This window comes from Oncorhynchus kisutch, linkage group LG6 (genome assembly GCF_002021735.2).
Source record: "Oncorhynchus kisutch isolate 150728-3 linkage group LG6, Okis_V2, whole genome shotgun sequence".
NCBI classification, from domain to species: domain Eukaryota; kingdom Metazoa; phylum Chordata; class Actinopteri; order Salmoniformes; family Salmonidae; genus Oncorhynchus; species Oncorhynchus kisutch.
In genome coordinates, this window is record NC_034179.2 from 59,710,883 (window position 1) to 59,738,368 (window position 27,486).

At 41.2% G+C, this 27,486-nt stretch overlaps 1 protein-coding gene across 2 annotated transcripts in view; it reads left to right on the top strand.

Annotated features, from left to right (window-relative positions):
- The window catches only part of nme4 (NME/NM23 nucleoside diphosphate kinase 4), a 26,323-nt gene extending 786 nt beyond the window's left edge, over positions 1-25,537 (top strand). The window contains exons 2-6 of one of the 2 annotated variants that reach the window (XM_031827033.1): positions 8,805-8,935; positions 10,153-10,254; positions 24,323-24,435; positions 24,646-24,808; positions 25,417-25,534. In XM_031827033.1, coding sequence (XP_031682893.1) covers positions 8,882-8,935; positions 10,153-10,254; positions 24,323-24,435; positions 24,646-24,766 — 390 coding nt within the window. In that variant the 5' untranslated portion in view covers positions 8,805-8,881 and the 3' untranslated portion in view covers positions 24,767-24,808; positions 25,417-25,534. Of the gene's footprint in view, positions 1-8,804; positions 8,936-10,152; positions 10,255-24,322; positions 24,436-24,645; positions 24,809-25,416 lie in introns of both variants that reach the window. The other variant, XM_020486071.2, reaches the window with a different exon arrangement.
- Positions 25,538-27,486: the final 1,949 nt, after the last annotated feature.

The window sequence follows — 27,486 nt, forward strand, 5'->3', positions numbered from 1 at the left end:
AGATGTGATTGCTATACCCTAATGTTATACCCTAAGAGTAGATTCAGATGTTTCTAATGAACCTAGTCGTGTCAAAATTATCAAAAAATTGTGCGTGTGGGCTCATTTTCAAAATACTGTTGACAATCAGCTATAGGTTATTTGTGAAAAATATCATTTTTTATTCTGTTTCCATACTGGCATACCATTACTATTACTTCCATTATATTCCTACTGTAAAATATATACTGTATGTGTTGACTGTGGCAGAGCAGGGGAATATAAGCATGTAATGTCTGCTAAAGTTGATTTCATGATGCAGCCATATAGCCTCAGCTACTAAAGCACAGATGGATAAAATAATAAAACTCAAAACATGCTTTTCTGTTCTTTTTAAATAAATTGTCTAGGTATCATGTTTTTATGACCTTCCTAAACAGAATCTTAATGGATTTCTTTGTGATTGTGTATAGTAAATGGATTTATTAGACTGGTTGCTGTTGGTACTGGTTATCCTGGCTATTCTACTGTTTCAATATACGTATGGTCATTTTGACGCTTTGAGGTAAAAATCATCAATGTATTTGTATTTGTATTATATTTTATTATATTTATCCCAAAGTTCTGGTAGAGTGTAAAATACACACATTTAGGAAAAGTCAGGGACAGGTGGGTTGTGCACATGCCTTCAAATGCTCTTAATTCGATATGTTTAGTGAATCGTTAGGTCATTAGCTCGGTCTACTTTCTACAAATTAAAAGTGTATCACTTATTGGTAAGGGCAGGCAATAGCTAAAATAGTAACCCTGTTTTGGATCAAATAATATTTGATCAGATTGGACACTTGTGGTGTAGGGTCATTTTGTTTCACAGCGGTCACATTTGGATAGGTGATCGTGACCTAGTACTTTTTTAAACCACGAGAACAGACCTGTTTAAGAAGTAGGCTACTGTAAATAGGGCAGTGGGTCATACATTTCAACTGAATTATAGGCTACTTGATAGGGTGAGGTTTACAAACAGAAGCACAATTCTACCTTGCCTCTCTCGCTCGCACACACAGCACTCTCTTTTATTTGGTTGTCACTATGCACATAGATTAACTATACACTTTTATTCCTTGCCAAAATACAGATTATAAGTTTTTAGCATTTCACGTATTAATTCATTCAGGCTATTTAAAAATAATAATTCCAATCTCATAGACTGTCAATCTTTGCATCCATAGCTGTGCCTATGAATTTGAGTGATTACTTCCCAAGCCCCATCTTAGCCTACCAAACAAAGTGGCTGGGTCTGGTTATTGGAATGGCAGATTGTGGCGGCTTTAAAGAGCCTATATTGGAGACATGATAATCTGTAAAATAGTTAGGCTACACAGGCCTAAACTAGGTGGCACTTCTTCCCACACCTATGCAGTTGTCTTAAAGTGGTGTGAATGACGGTTTGTGGCGAGGGAGACACTTTTGGAATGAAATGCTGCCTGTCATAGGTGGGATCTGAACACTAAATCCTGTATTCACCAGAAACCATTAGGTCAAGAGGAAATTCCCTCTTAGACCAAGGGTGACAGTGATTTTAAAGACATGTTTATACCTGGTGCTAAACATGGGTCCTTTGTCCTGATTAGGGTTGCAAAATTCCTGGAAAATTTCAGTTTAAGGATTCCTGAAATCAACACGGTAAAATTGCAAGAATTAATTAAAATCCTATGGAGTGAAATGTAACACAATTATTTTTTTAATTTTATGTTCCCACCCCCAGTTTGTGATATAACTACTCTGGTCATGGTGTTGATAATTTGAGAGTTAAAATGACACTAAATAAAATAAATGTCCAACTCTGTTACAAAATCACCCTGCTGAGGGCGCAACAGGACGCTATGTTTGTGTGACGCTCACCGTTTGTGTGAGCATTTGTTTATTTGCTTTCTGGAGCCGTGCAGTCTGACTCTAACCCATCTCACCCTTTCTCCCCCTCACATGACAAATTAATATCTCCTCCACCTCATGGCTTCAGCCAATCGGACAATAGCCGTGTGTCTCAACCCATTGCACACACTAGCCCTGATTGGCTAGCCAGCCTGACTCATGCTCTCCAAGGGAGTAAATATTGCCTGTAGCTGAACAGTATTATTCCAGTCTGTGAGTGTGGGTAGACATATGTGCATGGGTTGCGTAACTACAAAGTAAGCTGTTGATATCATTGCAGTTTATAGAGTAGCCATATTCTATGAAGTTCTCATTCCTGTTATGTTACTGATATTGTCTGCAGTGATGAGTCTTTGCTCTGTGCAATAGCCTACTATTTGTATAATATATAGTCCTTGACATTATTCTTATTGTTATATCCCATATCACACTATATCATACTTTGAAAATATCTATTCAGGCCAGTGTATTTATCTCCTCTGTTTCTGTCCATTAAAGAACCATACCAATGTACATTAAAAATATATATATAAATGCAACAATTTCAATTATTTTATTGAATTACAGTTCATATAAGGAAATCAGTCAATTGAAATGCATTCATTAGGCCCTAGGCTATGGATTTCACATGACTGAAAATACAGATGTTGTTGATCTGTTGGTCAGAGTTACCTTTTAAAAAAAGTAGGGGTGTGGATCAGAAAACCAGTCAGTATCTGGTGTGACCACCATTTGCCTCATGCAGCAACAGGTCTTTTTCGCATAGGGTTGATCAGGCTATTGATTGTGCCCTGTGGAATGTTGTCCCACTCTTCTTCAATGGCTGTGCAAAGTTGCTAGATATTTGGGAGAACTGGAACAAGCTGTCGTACGTGCCAATCCAGACCATCCCACATATGCTCAATGGGAGACATGTCTGGTGAGTATGTAGGCCACTGAACTGGGACATTTTCAGCTTCCAGGAATTGTGTACAGATCCTTGCAACATGGGGAAGTGCATTGTCATGCTGAAACATGAGGTGATGGCAGTGGATGAATGGCACAACAATGGGCCTCAGGATCTCTCTGCGGTATCTCTGTGCATTCAAATTGCCATCGATAAAATGCAATTGTGTTTGTTGGCCGTAACTTATGTCTACCCTTACCATAACCCCACCATAGGGCACTCTGTTCACAACGTTGACATCAACAAACTGCTCACTCCCACAATGCCTGGTACAGTTGAAACCGGGGTTCATCCATGAAGAGCACACTTCTCCAGCGTACCAGTGGCCTTCGAAGGTGAGCATTTGCCCACTGAATTTGGTTACGACGCCGAACCATCGTCCCCCTGGTGAGGACGATGAGCTTCCTTGAGACGGTTTCTGACAGATTGTGCAGAAATTCTTCCGATTGTGCAAACCCAGTTTCATCGGCCTTCCAGGTGGATGGTCTCAGATGATCCCGCAGGTGAAGAAGCCGGACGTGGAGGTCCTGGGATGGCATGGTTACCGTGGTCTGTGAGGCTGGTTGGGTGTACTGCCAAATTCTCTAAAACGACATTGGAGGTGGCTTATGGTAAAGAAATTAACATTACATTTTCAGCTCTGGTGGACATTCCTGAAAAACAAGAGACATCTGTGGCATTGTGTTGACAAAACTTCACATTTTAGAGTGGCCTTTTATTGTCCCGAGCACAAGGTTCACCTGTGTAATGATCATGCTGTTTAATCAGCTTCTTGATATGCCACACATGTCAGTTGGATGGACTATCTTGGCAAATGAGAAATGCTCACTAACATGGATGTAAAATATTTGAGAGAAATAAGCTTTATGTGCCAACTTGCAGGAAGATATCCAACACTTTTACGTCACTCACAGCTTGCATGTAGAATGCCTGTCAGAGTATGGAAGAAAATCAAGTACACGAAGAGACTTCTTGTTTTGCATGCTTGGTGCAAAATAATAAAATGCAGTATGACAGGATAGTATGCAGTATGACAGGATATTTTTAAACGTAGCTCTTTATTAGCGAGCTATAACTGGCATGTTTGTGTCTCAACCGAAGATGACCTCACCACCTGGGTGGTTATCCAATCATAGCGCAGTAAAATGCATCCAATTACAATTCAGTATGTTTACACATGAATATTTCAACTATCTACACCATGTGAACTGGAACGACGATCTCACTAACAGTTAGTTATTAATCCAACTACTTACAGATTGGATTAGTTTAGAAAAATGTGTTTCTTATATTTGTGTAGCATAAGATAAAAAACAATCAATGTACATGCGAAAACACAGATATTGAAACAAACAATAAAAAAAATTGTAAGATATCCAGACCAGTGGAGGCTCCTCAGAGGAGGAAGGGGAGGACCATCCTCAGTGAATTTCATAAAAATAGTGTAATATAAAAGTTTTCCTTTTTATATAAAACTATACTAAATATATTCACGTCACCAAATTGATTAAAACTCATTGCTTTGCTATGAAGGTCTACAGTAGCCTCAACAGCACTCACTGGGGTAGCACCATGGTGTAGTCGGAGGACAGCTAGTTTCCATCACCCTCTGGGTACATTGACTTCAATGCAAAACCTAGGAGCCTCATGGTTCTAACCTCCTTCCAAAGACTTACACAGAAATTATGACAACTTCCGGAAGATGTCCTCCAACCTATCAGAGCTCTTGCAGCATGAACTGACGTGTTGTCCATCCAATCAGAGAATGAATCTAGCACTGAATGCATAAGCTACAGCTAGCCAGCGCTGCAGTGCATAACGTGGTGAGTATTTGTATTTATTATGTATCCCCATTGGTTCCTGGGGTCCAGCAACATAAGACAGTTACATACAGTTTAAAATACTACATGGCATATTTCATAACACATTGTGTGTTCACTCAGGCCACCATTCTAACACCACATATTTACAGTGCAACATCCATGTGTACATGTGTGTTGAGTGTGTGTCTTTTGTGTATGTGTGTCTGTCCCTGTGTGGGTCTCTTCACAGTCCCCGCTGTTCCATAAGGTGTAGTTACTTTTTGTGGATTAGAGTTCCATGTAGCCATGGGTCTATGTAGTACTGTGCACCTCCCATAGTCTGTTCTGGACTTGGAGACTGTGAAGAGACTTGTGGGGTCATGTCCGAGCTGTGTGTTAGTAGTTGAAAGAGACACCTCGGTGCAATCAGCATGTCAACACTTCTTACAAAAACAGGTAATGATGTCAATCTCTCCTCCACTTTGAGCCATGAGATATTTACATGCATATTATTAATGTTAGCTGTCCATGTACATTTAAGGGCCAGCCGTGCTGCCCTGTTCTGAGCCAATTGTAATTTCCCAAAGTCCCTCTTTGTGGCACCTGACCACACGACTGAACAGTAGTCCAGGTGCGACATAACTAGAGTCTGTAGGACCTGCCTTGTTGATAGCGCTGTTAAGAAGGTAGTGCGGCGCTTTATTATGGACCGACTTCTCCCCATTGTAGCTACTGTTGTATCAACATGTTTTGACCATGACAGTTTATAATCATGGGTTACTCCAAGCAGTTTAGTCACCTCAACTTGCTCAATTTCCACATTTATTTAGTACAATATTTAGTTGAGGTTTATGGTTTAGTGATTTATTTGTCCCAAATACAATGCTTTTAGTTTTTTTTAAATACATATTTAGGACTAACTTACTCTTTGCCACCCATTCTGAAACTAACTGCAGCTCTTTGTTAAGTGATTTCACTTGCTGTAGTAGCTGACGTGTATAGTGTTGAGTCATCTGCATACATAGCCACACTGGCTTTACTCAAGGCCAGTGGCATGTCTTCAGTAAAGATTGAAAAATGTAAGGGGCCTAGACAGCTGTCCTGGGGAATTCCTGATTCTACCTGGATTATGTTGGAGAGGCTTCCATTAAAGAACACCCTCTGTGTTCTGTTAGACAGGGTAACTCTTTATCCACAATATAGCAGGGGGTGTAAAGCCATAACACATAAGTTTTTACAATAGCAGGCTATGATCGATAATGTAAAAAGCCACAATGAAGTCTAACAAAACAGCCCCCACAATCTTATTATCATCAATCTCTCTCAGCCAATCATCAGTCATTTGTGTAACTGCGGTGCTTGTTGAATGTCCTTCCCTATAAGCGTAATGAAAGTCTGCTGTCAATTTGTTTACTGTAAAATATATATATATATATATATATATTTCCAAATGTTTACTAACAGGCTGATTAGTAGGCTATTTGAGCTAGTAAAGGGGGCTTTACTGTTCTTGAGTAGCAGAATTACTTTTGCTTCCCTCCAGGCCTGAGGGCACACACTTTCTAGTAGGCTTGTAATCAAGGTGACAGTGACACATTCAGTACTGACGTAGTGTAATCATTAGTCCAAACAGTTGCAAACGAGAGTTTCTATTGTTCAAATTCAGGTATGTTAGTCCCAGTTATGTTCCGTTTAACAAAAGTTTTAACAGAATTGGTGCAATGAATACACAACCTGCAAACAAAGTTCCCTTTCATAGCAGCCACTGCAAACAGCATTAAGTGCATAATTCCTTCTCACATCTATGCGCTTTCCTGCTCATACCTTTTCCCTTCTCTTGTGCCCAGTGACACGAGCCTACCAGACGAGCTAAATGCCTTTTATGCTCGCTTCTAGGCAAGCAACACTGAGGACTGCATGAGAGCGTCAGCTGTTCCGGACGACTGTGATCACACTCTCCGTAGCCGATGAGAGCAAGACCTTTAAACAGGTCAACGTTCTCACCTCGAAGCGAGCATAAAAGGCATTTAGCTCGTCTGTTAGGCTCGTGTCCCTGGACAGCTAGCGGCTGGGTTTCCTTTTGTAGTCAGTAATAGTTTGCAAGCCCTGCCACATCCGACGAACATCAGAGCCGGTGTAGTAGGATTTAATCTTAGTCCTGTATTGGCGCTTTGCCTGTTTGATGGTTCGTTCTAAGGCATAGTGGGATTTTTATAAGCGTCCAGATTAGTGCCCCGCTCCTTGGAAGTGGCAGCTCTAGCGTTTAGCTCGGCGTGGATGTTACCTGTCATTCATGGCTTCTGGTTGGGAGATGTACGTACGGTCACTGTGGGGATGACGTCGTCAATGCACTTATTGATGAAGTTGCTGACTGAGGTGGTATACTCTTCAATGCCGTTGGATGAATCACGGAACATATTCGAGTCTGTGCTAGCAAAACAGTCCTGTAGCGTAGCATCCGCGTCATCGGACCACTTCCATATTGAGCGAGTCACTGGTACTTCCTGCTTTAGTTTTAGCTTGTAAGCAGGAATCAGGAGGATATTTTTATGGTCAGATTTGCCGAATGGAGGGCAAGGGAGAGCTTTTTATGCATCTCTGGAGTAAAGTTCTTTTTTTCCTCTGGTTGCACGTGACATGCTCGTAGAAATTAGGTCAAACAGATTTAAGTTTGCCTGCATTAAAGTCCAAGGCCACTTAACATGAGCATTTTCTTGTGGCCATATACAGCTCGTTGAGTGGGGTCTTAGTGCCAGCATTGGTTTGTTCTGGTAAATAGATGGATACGAATAATATAGATGAGAACTGTCTTGGTAGATAGTGTCGTCTACATCTTATCATGAGGTACTCTACCTCAGGCGAGCAATACCTCGAGACTTCTGTAATATTAGACATCACGCAAAAGGAGTTATTGACAAATAGACACACCCCGCCCCTCGTATTATCATACGTAGCTTCTCTGTCCTGCCGATACACAGGAAACCCAGCCAGCTCTATATTATCCGTGTCGTTGTTCAGCCACGACTCTGTGAAACATAAGATATTACAGTTTTTAATGTGCTGCTGGTAGGATAGTCTCAACCGTAGATCATCAAATTTGTTTTCCACTGATTGCACGTTGGCCTATAGAACCGATGGTAATGGCGATTTACCGACTTACCCAGAAATCCTAACAGAGACCCCGACATTCTCCCTTGGTATCTCCGCCGTTTCTTCACATGAATCACAGGGATTTGGGTCTGTTCTCCGGAAAGCATTATGTCCTTAGCGTCGGACTCATTAAAGAAAAAATCTTTGTTCAGTTTGAGGTGAGTAATCGCTGTGTCACGACTTCCGCCGAAGTTGGCTCTCCTGCCTGTTCGGGCGGTGCTCGGCGGTCGTCGTCACCGTCCTACTAGCCACTACCGATCCCTTTTTCGTTTGTCTGTTGGTTTTGTCTTATTAGTTTCACCTGTGTGTATTTTAGTTTAATTAACATCCTTATATGTAGTAGGTTGTCCCGCCCTTGTTTTGTGCGGGATTGTTTTTGTATTCATGTCATTTGGTGTAGTACTTGTGTTTTATTCTCCGGTCTATTTTTGATCCTGTGTTGGATTATTCACCCTGTATGTTGATAAACTGTCGAATCACTGAAAACCGGTCATAGGAGACAGTAGCAGCAACTTTATGTACAAAATAAGTTACAAACAATGCAAGAAAACTAACAAAATGGCACAGTTGGTTAGGAGCTCGTAAAACAACAGCCATCCACTCCGGTGCGATTATTATTAAAATGATAGGTCATTAAAATGAGAAGTCATTGCAAATGTTCCTGCAGTCGTAACGTTAAAGGGGGAAGAGGAATTACACAAGCAAGAGTAGGAAAGAGTTGAAAGGGTGAAATGAAAGCCATCAATCCAGTGTGAATAAAGTAACAAGTGAATTTTGCACCCCTCAAACACAGGAAATTGATGTCTGAAATTAAACATCCACAGTTGGCATGCCTGTTGCTAAAAGTTTAAGGGGTGGTGTCCCAGAGACTGAAAAGCCAGTTAAATCGAGAATATCCATTGAAAGTGCTTTTTAGTCTAGGATTAGGCTTAATCTGTGTCTGGGACTGCCCTTCAGAGCATATGTGTAAGAGTTTTTCTTCTATCCGTGTATAGGGATCCCTGGTGTGAGAGAACGTACTCTTATTGCAGTGAAACCAGATGGGGTCCAGCGCCGCCTTGTGGGACAGATAATGCAACGCTTTGAGCAGAGAGGCTTCAAACTGGTGGGCATGAAGATGCTGCAGGTGAGAGATGGCCAATTCCAAATGAACCCCAAAGCCCCTGCCTCCTAGGTATTTGTGTAGATCTGGATAGGTATAAGTAGTATGAAAATAAGCAATATGATAGTAGCTTCAACTTGCACTCTGATCCGACAATTGGAACTTGGACTGTGCTTGTTCATTCAGTATTCATACACCTTGACTTTATCCATATTTTGTCATTACAGCCTGAATATAAAATACTCCAAACTGTCAAACTGGAATTATGTTTTTAGAAATGTTCACAAATGAAAGGAGTCGAATCAAGTATTCAACCCCTTTGTTATGGCAACCCTAAGTTCAGGAGTAAAAATTTGCTTAACAAGTGACATAAATTGCATGGACACAGATTCAACCACAAAGACCAGGGATGTTTTCCAGTGCCTCAGAAAGAAGGGCACCTATTAGATAGGTAAAACAAAAAAAGAAGCAGATATTGAATATCCCTTTGAGCATGGTGTATCAATATACCCAGTGACTACAAAGATACCGGTGTCTTTTCTAACTCAGTTGCCCGACAGGAAGGAAACAGCTCAGGGATTTCACCATGAGGCCAATGGGGACTTTAAAACCGTTAAAGAATGTAATGACTGTGATCAGAGAGAACTAAGGATGGATCAACAACATTGTAGTTACTCCACAATACTAACCTAATTGACAGAGTGAAAAGAAGGAAGCCTGTACACAATAAACATATTCCAAAACATGCATCCTGTTTGCAACAAGCAATTAACTTTTTGTCTTGAATGCAAAGCATTATGTTTGGGGCAAACAACACATCACTGAGTACCACTCTTCATATTTGGTGGTAGGTATGGGTATGCTTGTCATCAGCAAGGACTAGGGAGTTTTTGGGGGGGAAGAAAATAAACGGACTGGAGCTAAGCACAGGCAAAATCCTGTGAGGAAAACTTGATTCAGTCTGCTTTCCAACAGACACTGGGATATGAATTTACCTTTCAGCAGGACAATAACCTAAAACACAAGGCTAAATATACACTGGAGTTGCTTACCAAGCAGACAGTGAATGTTCACTGTTTTGACTTAAATCTACTTGAAAATCTGTGTAGATTTTAAATGTTGAATGCAGGCTCTAACACAACAAAATGTTGAATAAGTCAAGGGTATGAATACTTAATGAAGTCACTGTAAATACCAGACTAAAATAAAGGTTAAAATAATGTTGGCTTTCTTTCCTTCAGGCATCAGAGGAGCTGCTCTCTCAGCACTACCAGGAGTTAAGGAGGAAGCCCTTTTACCCCAGTCTCCTGTACTACATGACCTCTGGTCCCATAGTTGTTATGGTGAGAGTTCCTTCCTCATTTCCCATCAATTCCCATTATTAAAGTGGCTGGAGTTGAGTCAGTGTGTTGGCAGCAGCCACTCAATGTTAGTGGTGGCTGTTTAACAGTCTGATGGCCTTGAGATAGAAGCTGTTTTTCAGTCTCTCGGTCCCAGCTTTGATGCACCTGTACTGACCTCGCCTTCTGGATGATAGCGGGGTGAACAGGCAGTGGCTCGGGTGGTTGTTGTCCTTGATGATCTTTATGGCCTTCCTGTGACATCGGGTGGTGTAGGTGTCCTGGAGAGCAGGTAGTTTGCCCCCGGTGATGCGTTGTGCAGACCTCACTACCCTCTGGAGAGCCTTACGGTTGTGGGCGGAGCAGTTGACGTACCAGGCGGTGATACAGCCCGACAGGATGCTCTCGATTGTGCATCTGTAGAAGTTTGTGAGTGCTTTTGGTGACAAGCCGAATTTCTTCAGCCTCCTGAGTTTGAAGAGGCGCTGCTGCGCCTTCTTCACGATGCTGTCTGTGTGGGTGGACCAATTCAGTTGGTCTGTGATGTGTACGCCGAGGAACTTAAAACTTACTACCCTCTCCACTACTATTGTTGACGTTGAGTGTGAGGTTATTTTCCTGACACCACACTCCGAGGGCCCTCACCTCTTCCCTGTAGGCCGTCTCGTCGTTGTTGGTAATCATGCCTACCACTGTTGTGTCGTCCGCAAACTTGATGATTGAGTTGGATGCGTGCGTGGCCACGCAGTCGTGGGTGAACAGGGAGTACAGGAGAGGGCTCAGAACGCACCCTTGTGGGGCCCCAGTGTTGAGGATCAGCAGGGTGGAAATGTTGTTGCCTACCCTCACCACCTGGGGGCGGCCCGTCAGGAAGTCCAGTACCCAGTTGCACAGGCCGGGGTCGAGACCCAGGGTCTCGAGCTTGATGACGAGCTTGGAGGGCACTATGGTGTTAAATGCCGAGCTGTAGTCGATGAACAGCATTCTCACATAGGTATTCCTCTTGTCCAGATGGGTTAGGGCAGTGTGCAGTGTGGTTGAGATTGCATCGTCTGTGGACCTATTTGGGCGGTAAGCAAATTGGAGTGGGTCTAGGGTGTCAGGTAGGGTGGAGGTGATATGGTCCTTGACTCGTCTCTCAAAGCATTTCATGATGACGGAAGTGAGTGCTACGGGGCGGTAGTCGTTTAGCTCAGTTACCTTAGCTTTCTTGGGAACAGGAACGATGGTGGCCCTCTTGAAGCATGTGGGAACAACAGACTGGGATAGGGATTGATTGAATATGTCCGTAAACACACCAGCCAGCTGGTCTGCGCATGCTCTGAGGGCGCGGCTGGGGATGCCGTCTGGGCCTGCAGCTCATGTACCTTGATCAACGGTAGTGGGTGGACCATTTCAGACTGTCAGTGATGTGTATGATCTGAGACCAGTAGTCCTCCATTTGCCAGTTCAATTAACTTTTTCACTGCCTAGCCCAAGACTTGAACCACCTCTCTATCATCTCCTCTGGGCTACCTACTGTACCATTATTCAATTAGGGGGGAATTCAGGCCCAGATTACATGAGCGTAAAATTAATTATAATCCTTTTTTTATGCACTTTTCTTTCTATGTTCTGATCTTAAAATTAGGCACGAGGTAACGCATGTGCCAGCTACCTATTTGTTTAGGGTAGAGATGAGAGAAATGAAGGTGTGTCTACAGATACATCATATTCTGGCCCTGACGTAATTCCCTCATAATTCCAACACCTTAACGCACAAGGAAACCTGTCTGTTCCAGTGGTGGAAAAACATATTTTTCCCTGATAGAAATAACACCATTCTCTATGCACTGTAATTTACAAATTGATAAACCATTGATGAGCTAGGTAAATGGGTAATCTGTTTGGATGAAAGGGATTGTAAATATAAATAACAATTGTTTTACATAGAGTACCAGTCAAAAGATTGGACGCACCTAGTCATTCCAGGGTTCTCTTTATTTTTTACTATTTTCTATTGAAGAATAATAGTGAAGACATCAAAAATATGAAATAACACATATGGAATCATGTAGTAACCCAAAAAAAAAGTGTTAAACAAATCAAAATACATTTAATCTTTTAGATTATTCAAAGTAGCTAAGCTTTGCCTTGATGACAGCTTTGCACACTTTTGGTATTCTCTCAACCAGCTTCACCTGGAATGCTTTACAAAACCCTTGAAGGAGTTTTACAGTGACAGTGTTATAAGATATTTGTGATACAAATATGCTGAGCACTTGTTGGCTGCTTTTCCTTCACTCTGTGGTCCTACTCATCCCAAACCATCTCATTTGGGTTGAGGTCGGGTGATTGAGGAGGCTAGGTCATCTGATGCAACACTCCATCACTCTCCTTCTAGGTTAGAATTATCAGTCTGTCCCTGATGTTTTTCCAGGAGAGAAGTGTCTTTGCTGCCCTTCTTTACACCAGGCCATCCTGCAAAAGTCTTCGCCTCATTGTGCGTGCAGATGCACTCACACCTGCCTGCTGAGCAAGCTCTGTACTGGTGGTGCCCCGATCACGCAGCTGAATCAACCTTAGGAGATGGTCCTGGCACTTGCTGGACTTTCTTGTGCACCCTGAAGCCTTCACAACAATTGAACCGCTTTCCTTGAAGTTCTTGATGATCCGATAAATGGTTGATTTAGGTGCAATCTTACTGGCAGCAATATCCTTGCAATGATTACGGCACATGTTTCCTTGCAGGTAACCATGGTTGACAGATGAAGAACAATGATTCCAAGCACCAACCTCCTTTTGAAGCTTCCAGTCTGTTATTCGAACTCAATCAGCATCACAGAGGGATCTCCAGCCTTGTCCTCGTCAACACTCACACCTGTGTTAACGAGAGAATCACGGACATGATGTCAGCTGGTCCTTTTGAGGCAGGGCTGAAATGCAGTGGAAATGTTTTTTGGGGATTCAGTTCATTTGCATGGCAAAGAGGGACTTTGCAATTAATTGCAATTCATCTGATCACTCTTCATAACATGCTGGAGTATATGCAAATTTCCATCATACAAACTGAGGCAGCAGACTTTGTGTTAATATTTGTGTCATTCTCAAAACTTTTGCACATGACTATACACAGCTTTCTACGAGATCTTCAGTTTCTTGGCAATTTCTCGCAAGGAACAGCCATAATTTCTCAGAACAAGAATAGACTGAAATTTTGAGCCTGTAAGCAAACCCACAAATTTTGAGATGCTCCAGATGCTCCACAAGTCTAAGGAAGGACCGTTTTATTGCTTCTTTAATCAGGACACCAGTTTTCAGCTGTGCTAACACATAATTGCCAAAGGGTTTTCTTATGATCAATTAGCCTTTTAAAATTATAAACTTGGATTAGCTAACGCAACATGCCATTGGAACACAGGAATGATATGGTTGCTGATAATGGACCTCTGTTCGCCTATACAGATAGTCCATTAAAAAATCAGCCGGTTCCAGCTACAAATTTACAACATTAACAATGTCTACACTGTATTTCTGATCAATTTGAATGTTTTTTTTTTGTTGTTGTTTTTTTTTTTTTTTTAAACAAGGACATTTCTAGGTGATCCCAAACTTTTGAATGGTAGTGTACATAGGATAGAATACTATATGTACAACAATAGTTGAATATAATGGCCTTGACTAGAATACAGTATATACATATGAAAGGCGTTGAACAGTATATAAACATTATTAAAGTGACCAGTATTCCTTTATTAAAGTGGCCAGTGTTCCATGTCTATGTGCATAGGGCAGGAGCCTGTAAGATGCAAGATTGCATAACCGGGTGGAAGCCAGCTAGTGATGGTTATTTAAGTCTGATGGCCTTGAAATAGAAACTGTTTTTCAGTCTCTCGGTCCCAGCTTTTATGCACCTGTACTGACCCTGCCTTCTGGATGATATCGGGTGAACAGGTCGTAGCTCAGGTGGCTGAGGTCCTTGATGATCTCCTTGGCCTTCCTGTGACACCGGGGGCTGTAAATGTCCTGGAGGGCAGTCAGTGTGGCCCCGGTGATGCGTTGGGCAGACTGCACCACCCTTTGGATAGCCCTGCGGTTGCAGATGGTGCAGTTGTTGTACCAGGCAGTGATACAGCCTGACAGGATGCTCTCAATGGTGCACCTGTAAAGGTTTGTGCGGGTCTTAGGTGCCAAGCCAAATTTCTTTAGCCTCCTGAGGTTGAAGAGGCGCTGTTGCACCTTCTTCACAACACTGTCTGTGTGGGTGGACCATTTCAGATTGTCAGGGATGTGTATGCCCGAGGAACTTCAAGCTTTTCTGCGGCCCCGTCGATGTGGATGGGGGCGTAGTCCCTCTGCTGTCTCCTGAAGTCCACGATCAGCTCCTTGATATTGTTGTCATTGAAGGAGTGGTTATTTTCCTGGCACCACTCCACCAGTACCCTCACCTCCTCCCTGTAGGCTGTCTCATCGATGTTGGTACTCAGACCTACCACTGTTGTGTTGTCTGCTAACTTGATGGTTGAATTGGAGGCGTGCGTGGCCACACAGTCATGTGTGAACAGGGAGTACAGGAGGGGACTGAGCACGCACCCTTGTGGGACCCTTGTGTTGATGATCAGTGTAGGTGTTGTTGCCTATCTTCACCACCTGGGGGCGGCCCGTCAGGAAGTCCAGGACCCAGTTGCACAAGGCGGGGTTTGGATCCAGGACCCTGAGCTTAATGATGAGCTTGGAGGGTACTATGGGTGTTGAAGGCTTAGCTGTAGTCAATGAACAGCATTCTTACATAGGTATTCTTGTCCAGATGGGATAATGCAGTTTGCAGTGCGATGGCGATTGCATCATCCGTGGATCTACTGGGGCGGTATGCAAATTGCAGTGGGTCTAGGGTGTAGGTGATATGATCCTTTACTAGTAAAGCACTTCATGAAGACAGGAGTGCTACGGGGCGATAGTCATTTAGTTCAGTTATCTTTGCTTTCTTGGGTACAGGAACAAGCAAGTGGGGGCAGTAGACTGGGGTAGGGGAGATTGAATATATCCGTAAACCAGGGGTGTAGGTAGAATTTATTTTTGGGATGGCCTAGAAAAATTTGGATAGGCATTTTTTCTACTTGTTTATAACATTTATTTTGCGATGTGCACTACATATTATTTTGTAATACAATCGTTTTATACTAGTGCATAGTACTTGGAGCAACCTCGTTACATATACAAATCATGACCTATCCCAGCATATTCAAATAAGACAGTAACTTTAGACCAGTTGCCAACAACATAAAACTCATCTTCAGGCACACTTTAAACTTGATGGGAAAACAAGCCTATATTTGATGTTACAATTTATACCATGGCGGGCAGTAGTACTATAAAAAGGTACCTTACCTTTAGTAGACGAATCATAAGGCGTGACCTACATCACGAGGCGCAGATGGCGAGACTTTGAGTTGAATATGGTGATGATCTCATCATAATCCAATGTATCTGTCAGTTCATGCTCAAAAGACAGCAAACTGAAGTGGTTCAGCCGGGCGCTTGTCATTGATGTGCGAAGACTATTTTTTATCCTTGTTGTTGAGAAAAGTCTCTCCACACTGCATGATGTCATTGGAAGTGTGACAATGGTCCTTAATTAACAGAGACTTTAAATTAGGGAAAATATCATCGGGGCAGCTGTCAAGTACACATTTTGCGACTCAACTGCTGAGTAAAAACAGTGAATTCAGCATCCTCAATTTATATTGCATAATGATCGCATGTGTTCTCCAGCTGCTCTTTAAGGCCGCAGGTTTGGGATTCTTTGGAAAAGGAGGCTGCCGCTTGCATGATCCCATATGTATCTTCTTAAAATCTTGAGTTTAACTCAATCTGTCTAGAATATTGTTCCAAAGTTACCTCAGGTCACTGGCACTCTTGATGCTGGATGTTTTCCCTAATGAAGCTGTGACTACACTGTCTGCCAATTTTACAGGCAGTTTTCACTGCTATGATGCGCTCACATCCCAACTACTAATATCATGCTTAATCATCATCTCTTCAGTTAGCTTGAGAACTTTATCAATGTCTCCCCCTGAGTTATCTCTGGACATAGAAAAGCTGCATTTGAGGATTTCGGTGGCACTGTGTTATCCTTAAATCGGGCAAAGAAAGTGTTTAGCTTTTCTGGGAGCAAGATTTTGATATCTGCGACGTGGCTGGTTTTCCCTTTGTAATACGTACATGTCTGGAGTCCCTGCCACATACGGAGTCTGAGACGTTGAATTGAGACTTCACTTTGTCTCTGAACTGACGTTTTGCCTGTTTGATTGCCTTGCGGAGGGCATAACTGGATTGTTTGCATTCGGCCATATTTCCAGTCACCTTCCTGTGGTTAAATGCGGTGGTTTGTGCTTTCTGTTTTGTAACTGATTGCTTCTAGAAACAGAGAAGGAACAGCACATAATCAATATGAACGACAACTACTAGTTTAAAGCAATGAAAGATCTAATTGCTACAAAGAATGAATGTATGTATGGGCTACATTTATGAGAATACATGCATTCGCTTACCTTATCAAACTTGAAGACAATATACTAATTTATCACAAAAAAAGTGTTGAGTGAGTGCACCACAAACATCAAACATGTTGATGAATCCTCATCCCAATACAGCCTCTTCCAACACCTCGGGCAGGGTAAGGGTATCTATTTTTTACCTCAGACTGATGATAGTAGTGTATTGTAAAACATGATGACACAATATCAATTGGTTAACTCTAGAACCTCTAAAGCAGTCATTTTGACTGCTCATGAATTTAAAAATAAATATTACTCTGCCATTTTTTAAAGTCATGCCCCCCTCCGTCCTTGATTTTTCCTAAATAAGTCTATATAACACACTGTCGTTGTTAATCCAAGCAGTCATATCACTCAACTCTGGCCTACTTGGAGTAGGCTACACACTGAGAGCGTGTGTAATTGTACATGCTTTCAATATCTAGGAAAATATGCACATCGGGCAGCAGGTGAGCGAGATTCGGAGACTCTGGCAAAGCCCCACCTGTTTTGAGCACCACACTTTTAGGTTAAAAAAAATCTCTATATATAAATACAGCTCTGGAAAAAATTAAGAGACCACTGCAAAATTAGTAGTTTCTCTGGTTTGACTATTTCTACTCTGACAATGTTCCCAAACTCTGAAGATTGGTCTTTCTAGCAGGACAATGCTCCATGCCACACAGTCAGTTCAATCAAGGTGTGGATGGAGGACCACCAGATCAAGACCCTGTCATGGCCAACACAATCTCCAGACCTGAACCCCATTGAAAACCTCTGGAATATGATGAAGAGGAAGATGGCTGGTCATAACTGTCAAACAAAGCCGAGCTGCTTGCGTTTTTGCGCCAGGAGTGGCATAAAGTCACCCAAAATCAATGTGAAAGACTGGTGGAGAGCATGCCAAGACGCATGAAAGCTGTGATTGAAAATCAGGGTTTTTCCACCAAATATTGATTTCTGAATCCTTCCTAAGTTAAAACATTAGTATTGTGTTGTTTAAAAATGAATATAAACTTATTTTTTGCATTATTTGAGGTCTGACAACACTGCATTTTTTTGTTATTTTGACCAGTTGTCATTTTCTGCAAATAAATGCTCTTAATGACAATATTTTTATTTGGAATTTGGGAGAAATGTTGTCAGTCATTTATAGAATAAAACTACATTTAAATTTTACCCAAACACATACCTCTAAATAGTAAAACCAGAGAAACTGATCATTTTACAGTGGTCTCTTCATTTTTTTTTTTTTAAGAGTCACATATCAGTTTGTGACATATCAGTTTTTAAACAATGTGAAAAGAAAAATTAATAAAACCGCATAGAAAAGTGAATAAATCCGCATAGAAACATGGTCTCTTTTTTGCTTTCTTGAGTAAGGCAGCTCCAAAATGCAGGTGTTTCAGTCTAGCTCAGTGCTTTCTGTGGTGGTGGCAGAAAAGCCAGCAGAAAATACAGAGCGTTGCGTGTTATTGGTTTAGTTTTCTGTCATGATTGGCTCAGTTTTCTGTCACTTATGGGACAGTAGTGTCCCCAAGTTACAGGCTGACTACACCGCATGCACGAGCGCTGCAAAATACATTTAGAAATCTGTGTTATTCAATTATTGCACCCACACTGCTCGCGCGCGCACCAACAAGCATCTGCGTTGCCAAGGGCTAAAATAGAAGTCAGTTCTATTTCTGATGCAGATCGGGCTGCAAGTCCTGCCTCTCCCATCTCCTCATTGGTTTATAGAAGCAGGTACCCACAAAGCCATAAATGCTTAATGCTTTTCAACCTGTCCCCAAATTAATATAATTGGTTCAGAGTTTTGTTTTGATATTTTAACCTGCGTGTCGTGATCGCGTTTGGTGTGGGGAAAAATACATTAATGCACGATGGCGCACATACGCAGCTGGTTTGGGTTCTGTGTGGTCAAAATGTTTAACCCCTTGGGTTCTGTCATAGAGTTATATTAGAAGAGCTTATCCAAGAAGGCTCAAGGTCATTGGCCACAGATAGAATGACATCAAATCACATATCTACAGAAGCTTTGATTGGACTGTCAACATCTTACTTTCAAAGTCTTAGCTAGCAGTCATCATCAGTTGTCATCAAGTCGACTCTCTACTGGCAAATCCTTTTTAATCCTTGTCATATGAAGAGAAATTATAAACTAAACATATCGGTGCTCATTGGCCATTGTACAAAAAGATTACAAAACAAGTTGGAAATCGCAAATTCAACAATGAGCCGTTTGGAAGGAATCAATGGCTAACTGCAAGCGTTGCAAAGAAATCAATAACGTTTGCCTGCTATTCAATGGAGTGGCTGTGTTTTTTTTCTCCGAGTTCCCACCATAAAGCCAGAGAATGCCAGACTTTGATGACAAAGTTTGATATGACATTTGCCCACAAAGGACCGCTGCGCCACCTTCACAGGGTGAGTCCAAAAATGTATTGTATGCTGCTGCATAAATTATGTGATATGCAAGAAATGAAATATGGAGAAATGTATACTGTAGCAAAAAAATATATATTAAGTGTGTAGTAAGCCGTTAGTAGCACACATGCCTCACCCTAATAATTTGGTCTATTTTCACCAACGCGGTATTGTAAACACATAACGTTGGTAGTTGTGGTGATGGCTTGCACGTGCAAATTCAGCACACACAGCATTCTATAATAGAATTGTGTTATTTGTCGTGTCAAATTAAAAGCGTATTTTTAAAATGTATTTTTAATAATGAAGAATAGTCTGTATACATACAAGAAGTACACAAATAGACAATGATAACATATGTACAACAAATTACACATTATACAAAGACCTTAAAAGGAACACACATAGATTGTTTTCACAGCTTTCTTATTAGAAGAATGTTGAATGGTCTTAATGTACTGCTCGAATTCCTTATAGAAAACACAGAAAAGTGTTTTTTATTAGTGAATTTACATTTATGAATATTCCATTTTTCCATTAGCACAATTAGATTAATGGCAAAATTGGAAAATTGTTTTTCTTTATCTTTATTATGGTTAAAGAAACGGAGCCGCATTAAACGCGTATTTAACTCTTCAAATAGTGTTAAATGACGTGTGTCTTTTTGACACGCAAAGACCCAAACGGCGTTCAATGTGCCTCACCCTAATAATTTGGTCTGTTTTCACCTCTTAATTTCGCCTACTGTTCTAATTTGGTGGTGCACAAATAGCCTATAACCTGTTTCCAAGAAATGTAATCATTGAATATAGTAAGAGCTTTCATTGTCGCTTTATATTCCCCATTTATTTGGGGGACAGGTAGCCTAGTGATTAGAGCATTCGGCCAGTAACTGAAAGGTTGCTGGATCAATTCCCCAAGCTGACGAGGTAAAAATCTGTCATTCTGTCCCTGAGCAAGGCAGATAACCCACTGTTCCCTGGGCTGTTGATTAAGGCAGCCCTCCGCACCTCTCTGATTCAGAGGGGTTGGGTTAAATTCGGAAGACACATTTCAGTTGAATGCATTCAGCTGTACAACTGACTAGGTATCCCCCATTCCCTATTTATCCTACCTACGGTTCTGACTGGTACAGGGACGGCCCATGTTCTGAATTCTATCACTGTACATTTCAAAAGTGCAGAACTAGCCAGGTGCAGTTATAGGGACTATGTCCGTCGTTGCTCGCTCATTAATGTCTTAATTGAAATTACGGATTGCCTCTTATCCACTTGTGCCTTAGTTTGTACATCTCAATTGTCATTAGAAACCACACTTGTTTAAGCAAGTCAGCCTATCAGCTATGTGTTTCTTAAAGGCAGCAAATAAGGCTGAATTAACTGTTTTGCTGCCAGACAAGGCTCCACTGGTAGCCAGGTGTAGCAGTAGTAAGGTGTTTGTCACCTTTATAGTGCAATTAATATATTGTTTAGTGTTGTGTAGTGGCTTTGCTGGCATGCAACTTTTTTTTGTTTCCCCCACCAAGATTTGCATGCTAAAATCGCCACTGGTATTGAGTATATGGTGATGAGTCTTGTGGAACCTTACATTGGCATGGGGAGAATTAACACCATGGGCAATGTCTTCACTTCACTGTCATTAACAAACAAGTTGCTTGCAAAGAAAACAAGCTTGGCTGGCACCATGAAAATCATGTACTTCACAACCGTGCTTAAGAATGACAAGACAACTGGATACAGTAAAGAGAAACTGAGACTATTAAGCACTACAACCAAACAAAGCTATGTCAGTGTGTCATGCAAGTGAAAGTTACGACAATTTGTGTCAACTGCTAGGACAAGAGATAACAGCTGAATTAAATCCAACTGATGCCATTGTGTGAAGATGTAAGCATGAGCTGACAATAATTCATTATTTTTGACTGATGTCATATGACACTTATTCACTACTATGCCATTATTGCTTTTGTGCTATATATATATATATATATTTCTCCCTCTTTAAATGTCATAATACAAAGGAAAGTATTAGAGCAAATTAGTGGACTACTTAAAAAAAAAAAAAAAAAAAATATGACAAATTTACAAGTAATAGCTGTCCCTCAATTTCATGTCACTGGTGTTAAAATGTATAAAAACCACCACTCTGAAAAAATGCAACATCCTTGCCAAATTCTTCCTGGGTCAAAGGTTCATTGGAGACGGGACTGTTTTGTAAAGCACATGGTGCTTGATGTGTCACCAATTTGATGATTAATTTCATGCGAGGACTTAAGATGTCACTGGTGTTATATCGTTTATAGTAAGGGGAAAAGAAATTGGATAAAAATTATTGATAAAATTGCATGATTAAGTGATTGATTTACAATTTAAAAAGTGTCATTTGAGCTACAGTGGCCGCCATCTTAGATATGCCATTGTGTCTGCAGATGTGTTACTGTTCTTGCTGGTAACACCACACGTAAAATTTTATAAAACCCTCAACAATTATATTAAAAAAATACTTATTTGCAGTTTATTACTGTTTCAATATTGTAATCACATAATATGACTTTCCTTTTGATAGTGTGGTAAACCATTGGGTGGAGCGTGCAGAGATTGACACAGAGGCTTTAGTCCACAAAACAACTTTACTAAGACAACTTAGGTTACTTAGGTTTTGCTCTGTCTTCCTTCTATTTCTTAACTGGTGTCCCTCTCACCCTTCTCTTCTGCGGTGTGCCATCGTGCTTCTTTTATTTAGCCTCCACGGCTGGTTGGCACCTTCCTCTAATTACCTTCACTTAGCTGTCCGTGTCGGGGTGCCCAGCTCCGGTATTCCCAGCAGAGGGAGCCAACGTGGCCTCACGTACCCTCCCCTCTATTACCATTACAGACAGCGCAGTGATGCTGACCCACACCGCAGAGCAGCCTCCCTTAAACAAAAACACCAGACTTACTTAAGGGATTTAGAGGATTTAAACCATTTCTTAGAAAAGGTTAATGACAATACTGTCTTTGATTATATATACAAATGAAAGACTGAAATGACATTCTAGAAAGCCCAAATTGTTATCTAAGATATAGGTAACACCAGTGACAAAAAGGCAGCACAAGCATTTTTTTAATGTAATGTAGTAAAAATAAAAAATGTTAAGCTGTCATTTGTTGATTTATAATGTTAAGCACTTAACTATTATCTGGTTAAAAACCTCTCTGGGATAGGGGGACGCAAATGCCCCACTTGGCCAATTGCCAGGGAAAATGCATAGCGCCAGATTCAAATAAAATACTATAAAATTCAAACTTACATTGAATCACACATGCAAGATAGCAAATTAAAGCGACACTCGTTGTGAATCCAGCCAACATGTCAGATTTGAAAGCATAAGAAGCTATTATCTGATGATAGCACAGCAGTAAACAAAGAGAGTAGCATATTTCACCCCTGCAGAAACAAAATATAAAACATGCCTTACTTTTGACGAGCTTCTTTTGTTGGCACTCCAATATGTCCCATAAACATTACAAATGGTCCTTTTGTTCGATTAATTCCGTCCATATATAACCAAAATGTTGATTTATTTGGCGTGTTTGATCCAGAAAAAAAACAGCTTCCAATTTACGCAAAGTCACTCCAAAATATTTCAAAAGTTACCTGTAAACATTGCCAAAACATTTCTAAATACTTTTGTAATACAACTTTAGGTATTTTTAAACGTTAATAATCGATCAAATAGAAGACGGGTCTATCTGTTTTCAATAGAGGACGAGAGGAAACTAACGCTACTTTTCAAGTCTTGGCCAACTCTCAACAGCCTTACCCTTTTCCAGGATGGCCGTACTTCTTCATTGCACAAAGGAATAACCTCAACCAAATTCCAAAGACTGGTGACATCCGGTGGAAGCGGTAGGAACTGAAAACAAGTGCCTTAGGAATATCGTTTCCCAATGAGAACTCACTGAACAGACAGAGACCTAAAAAACAAAAATCTGAACGGTTAGTCCTCTGGGTTTTGCCTGCTACATAAGTTCTGTTATACTCACAGACATGATTCAAACAGTTTTAGAAACTTCAGAGTGTTTTCCCTCCAAATCTACTAATAATATGCATATCTTATATTCTTGGCATGAAATTGGGCACGCTATTTATCAAAAAGTGAAAATGCTGCCCCCTATACCTTTTTTTAAGTTGGCTGTTCAAAAAGCCACCATTTTCATAGAATGACCCATAGGTATTCACACCCCTGAGTCAATACTTTGTAGAAGCACCTTTGGTAGCGATTACAGCTGTGAGTCTTTCTGAGTAAGTCTCTAAATGGGTCAAATAATGGATTTAGTCTGAAAAACCTGAAACTCCCCAGTCATTAATGAATACAAGCATACCCATAACATGATGCACCCACCACTATGCTTGAAAATATGGAGAGTGGTGCTCAGTAATGTGTTGTATTGGATTTGCCCCTGAACATAACACGTTGATTTCAGAACAAAAATATTACTTTAAGTGCCTTGTTGCAAACAGGATGCATGTGTAACGCCCTGACCATAGAGAGCTTTTATTCTCTATGTTGGTTAGGTCGGGGTGTGATTTAAGGGTGGGTTATCTAGGTGAATTATATGTCTATGTTGGCCTAGTATGGTTCCCAATCAGAGGCAGCGGTTTATCGTTGTCTCTGATTGGGGATCATATTTAGGTAGCCATTTTCCCATTGTGCTTTGTGGGATCTTGTCTAGATATAGTTGCCAGTGAGCATTATTAATAGCTTCATGTTTTGTTTGTTCGTTTTGTTCTTTGAAGTTTTCATTTTCAAAATAAAGGATGGAAACACCACGCCGCATCTTGGTCCAATCATTATGATGAGCGTGACAGCATGTTTTGGAATATTTTTATTAGTTTTGTGGAGTAACTACAATGTTGTTGATCCATCCTCAGTTTCTCCTATCACAGCAATTAAACTATTTTTTAAAAATGGCTTCAAGTCCAGGGGTGTGCATACTTTCTGAAGGCACTGTATCTGTTAAATTCCGAAACACCTAACCACTTGTGTATATCTGATTGATTCACTTCCAATTCATTTGCTGAATTGACTGATTTAAGATTGGATTTCCCTAATCCTGGTAAGCACTACATCCATTCTTGTTGTCCAGGTGTGGGAGGGTCATAATGTGGTCCGGACATCCCGGATCATGGTAGGAGACACCAACCCATCTGAGGCCCAAGCAGGCACTGTCCGGGGGGATTTCAGCATTCACATCAGCAGGTGAACCTTTTCAATAAAGACTCAAATGAAAAGATCTTTCACTTGCACAATACCCTTTTAAACAAATATTTAAAGAATTGAGGGATAAAAACAATACTATATAAACGTGAAATTGATCATTTGTGAAAGTGTTTTGAAAGTGGGTGCATAATTTCAATGCAAAATACAAAACTGGACTTTAATGAATGTAGGTTTGTATTTATTTTCCAGAAATGTGGTCCATGCCAGTGATTCAGTAGAGGGGGCTCAGAGGGAGATCCAGCTGTGGTTTCATCGAAAGGAACTGATGGATTGGGACTGCTATGACCACAATAGCACCTACCAGCTTTAAGAACGAGATGGAAGGCAGAGATTGAAAGAGAGCGTGAACAAGGTAGAATGACCATCAGGAACAGTGGCACCATACCTAACTCTGTGTCCTGCTTGCAATACTCAGCGTTCTCCATCATGGGAGGCTCCAATAACCAAGAGCCCCTCGCCTACTCTTATACAGTAATGTATCGTCCTCGCCATACGTTTTTGGATTTAAGGAATATCCTTTTGACCATTTAGACATAAAAGCACAATGTATTTAGTCCCTCCATTTGAAGAAATCATAAGTATTTGGACAAATTTACTAGTGCAGTTATTATTTGGTGCCATATCGCTTGGACCTAATGACTTCAAGTTTGCAACTACACAAATTCATTGGCTGCATTTGCAATTCGTTTTTTTTGTGTATTATGGGATGTGTTATCTAATAGTAACTAAATGGTGTCTGGAATCTTTTTCTTTCTAAATGAGCGGAGATGTTTCTGAACCCATCCAAATTGTCACACCCTGATCTGTTTCACCTGTCTTTGTGCTTGTCTCCACCCCCCAAGTGTCTCCCCTCATTATCCCCTGTGTTCTGTTTGTTGCCAGTTCGTTTTGTCTGTCAAGCCTAACAGCGTTTTCACCCCTTGCTCCTGTTTTCTGGTTTTGACCATTCTGCCTGCCCAGACCCGGAGCCTGCCCGCCGTCCTGTACCTTGTCCCACCACACTGGATTACTGATCTCTGCCTGCCCTTGACCTGTCGTTTTGCCTGCCCTCTGTTCTAGTAATAAACTTTTGTTACTTCGACACTGTCTGCATCTGGGTCTTTCCTAAAACGTGATACTAATGCTGCCATGATTCAGAAAATTCATAATGATGAGTAGGAAAGTCACTTCAGAAGTAGGAAATGTACGACCTTTCTTATGCACTTCTCAGTGGTTGGTATTCAGACTAACCTTATGCAGTTGGGTAACGTGCTCTGCAGGTGTGGCTACCTTGCAAAAAATTGTCTGATCTTGCAGATTATTTAAGGTTAAGAATGTAAAAGAATCATAAAACAAACAGGGTAACATTACTGTAGGTGTCCACCTCTACACAGACGACACCATTCTGTATAACTCTGGCCCTTCTTTGGACACTGTTAACTAACCTCCAGACGAGCTTCAATGCCATACAACTCTCCTTCCATGGCCTCCAACAGCTCTTAAATGCAAGTAAAACTAAATACATGCTCTTCAACCGATCGCTGCCCGCCCGCCCATCCAGCATCACTACTCTGGACGGTTCTGACTTAGAATATGTGGACAACTACAAATACCTAGGTGTCTGGTTAGACTGTAAACTCTCCTTCCAGACTCACATTAAGCATCTCCAATCCAAAATTAAATCTATAATCGGCTTCCTATTTTGCAACAAAGCATCCTTCACTCATGCTGCCAAACATACCGTAGTAAAATTGACCATCCTACCGATCCTCGACTTTGGCGTTGTCATTTACAAAATTACCTCCAACACAGCCTCCAATTGGATGCAGTCTATCACAGTAACATCTGTTTTGTCACCAAGGCCCCATATACTACCCACCGCTGCGACCTGTACGCTCTCGTTGGCTGGCCCTCGCTTCATACTCGTCGCCAAACCCACTGGCTCCAGGTCATCTACAAGTCTCTGCCAAGTAAAGCCCCACCTTCTCAGCTCACTGGTCACCATAGCAGCACCCACCCGTAGCACGCGCATCTCACTGGTCACCCTCTTAGCCAATTCTTCTTTTGCCCGCCTTTCCTTCCAGTTCTCTGCTGCCAATGACTGGAACGAACTGCAACAATCACTGAAGCTGGAGACTCATATCTCCCTCACTAGCTTTAAGCACCAGCTGTCAGAGCAGCTCACAGATCACTGCACCTGTACATAGCCCATCTGTAAAAAGCCCATCAAACTACCTCATACTGTATTTATCTTGCTCCTTTGCACCCCAGTATCTCTACTTGCACATTCATCTTCTGCACATCTACCATTCCAGTGTTTAATTGCTATACTGTAATTACTTCGCCACCATGGCCCATTTATTGCCTTACCTCCTTTATCCTACCTCATTTGCACATACTGAATGTTTGTTTATTCCATGTGTAACTCTGTTGTTGTATGTGTCGAACTGCTTTGCGTTATCTTGGCCAGGTCGCAGTTGCAAATGAGAACTTGTTCTCAACTAGCCTACCTGGTTAAATAAAGGTGAACAAAAATATATATATATATCCGCTATAGAACACAACATTTGCCATAAGGACTGTTCATCCTGTTGTCATGCTCTATCAACTGCTATTACATGCTGCATGACAACTTATGTCATATGCTTCATAAGTGTCTGCATACCAGATGTTATAATGGCGTTTTATCATTGATTAAACTCTGTCACTTAACATTGAATGGCATTATGCACTACATAACCATGTCACATGCCGTTATAGAGTGTGTATAGACACCTTAAGTAAAGTGACATTAATTTGTTATGAATGTGCTTAATACCGCAGGATGAGTTGAGTATCACAAAACCATTCAGGAACATGGGCAAACGGGAGGGGGTGTATCATCTTTGACTCCAACTTTCTCACTCGTCATTCATTCATGATCATTTTTTTCTGATCATGACAGCATCCAAATTGATTAAGATCTTTCAACCCCAAAAATATTCTCACTTACTGTAAGAAAAAGTGATTAAAAATGACACGACATTCACCATTCAGTTACTATTGGGCAGA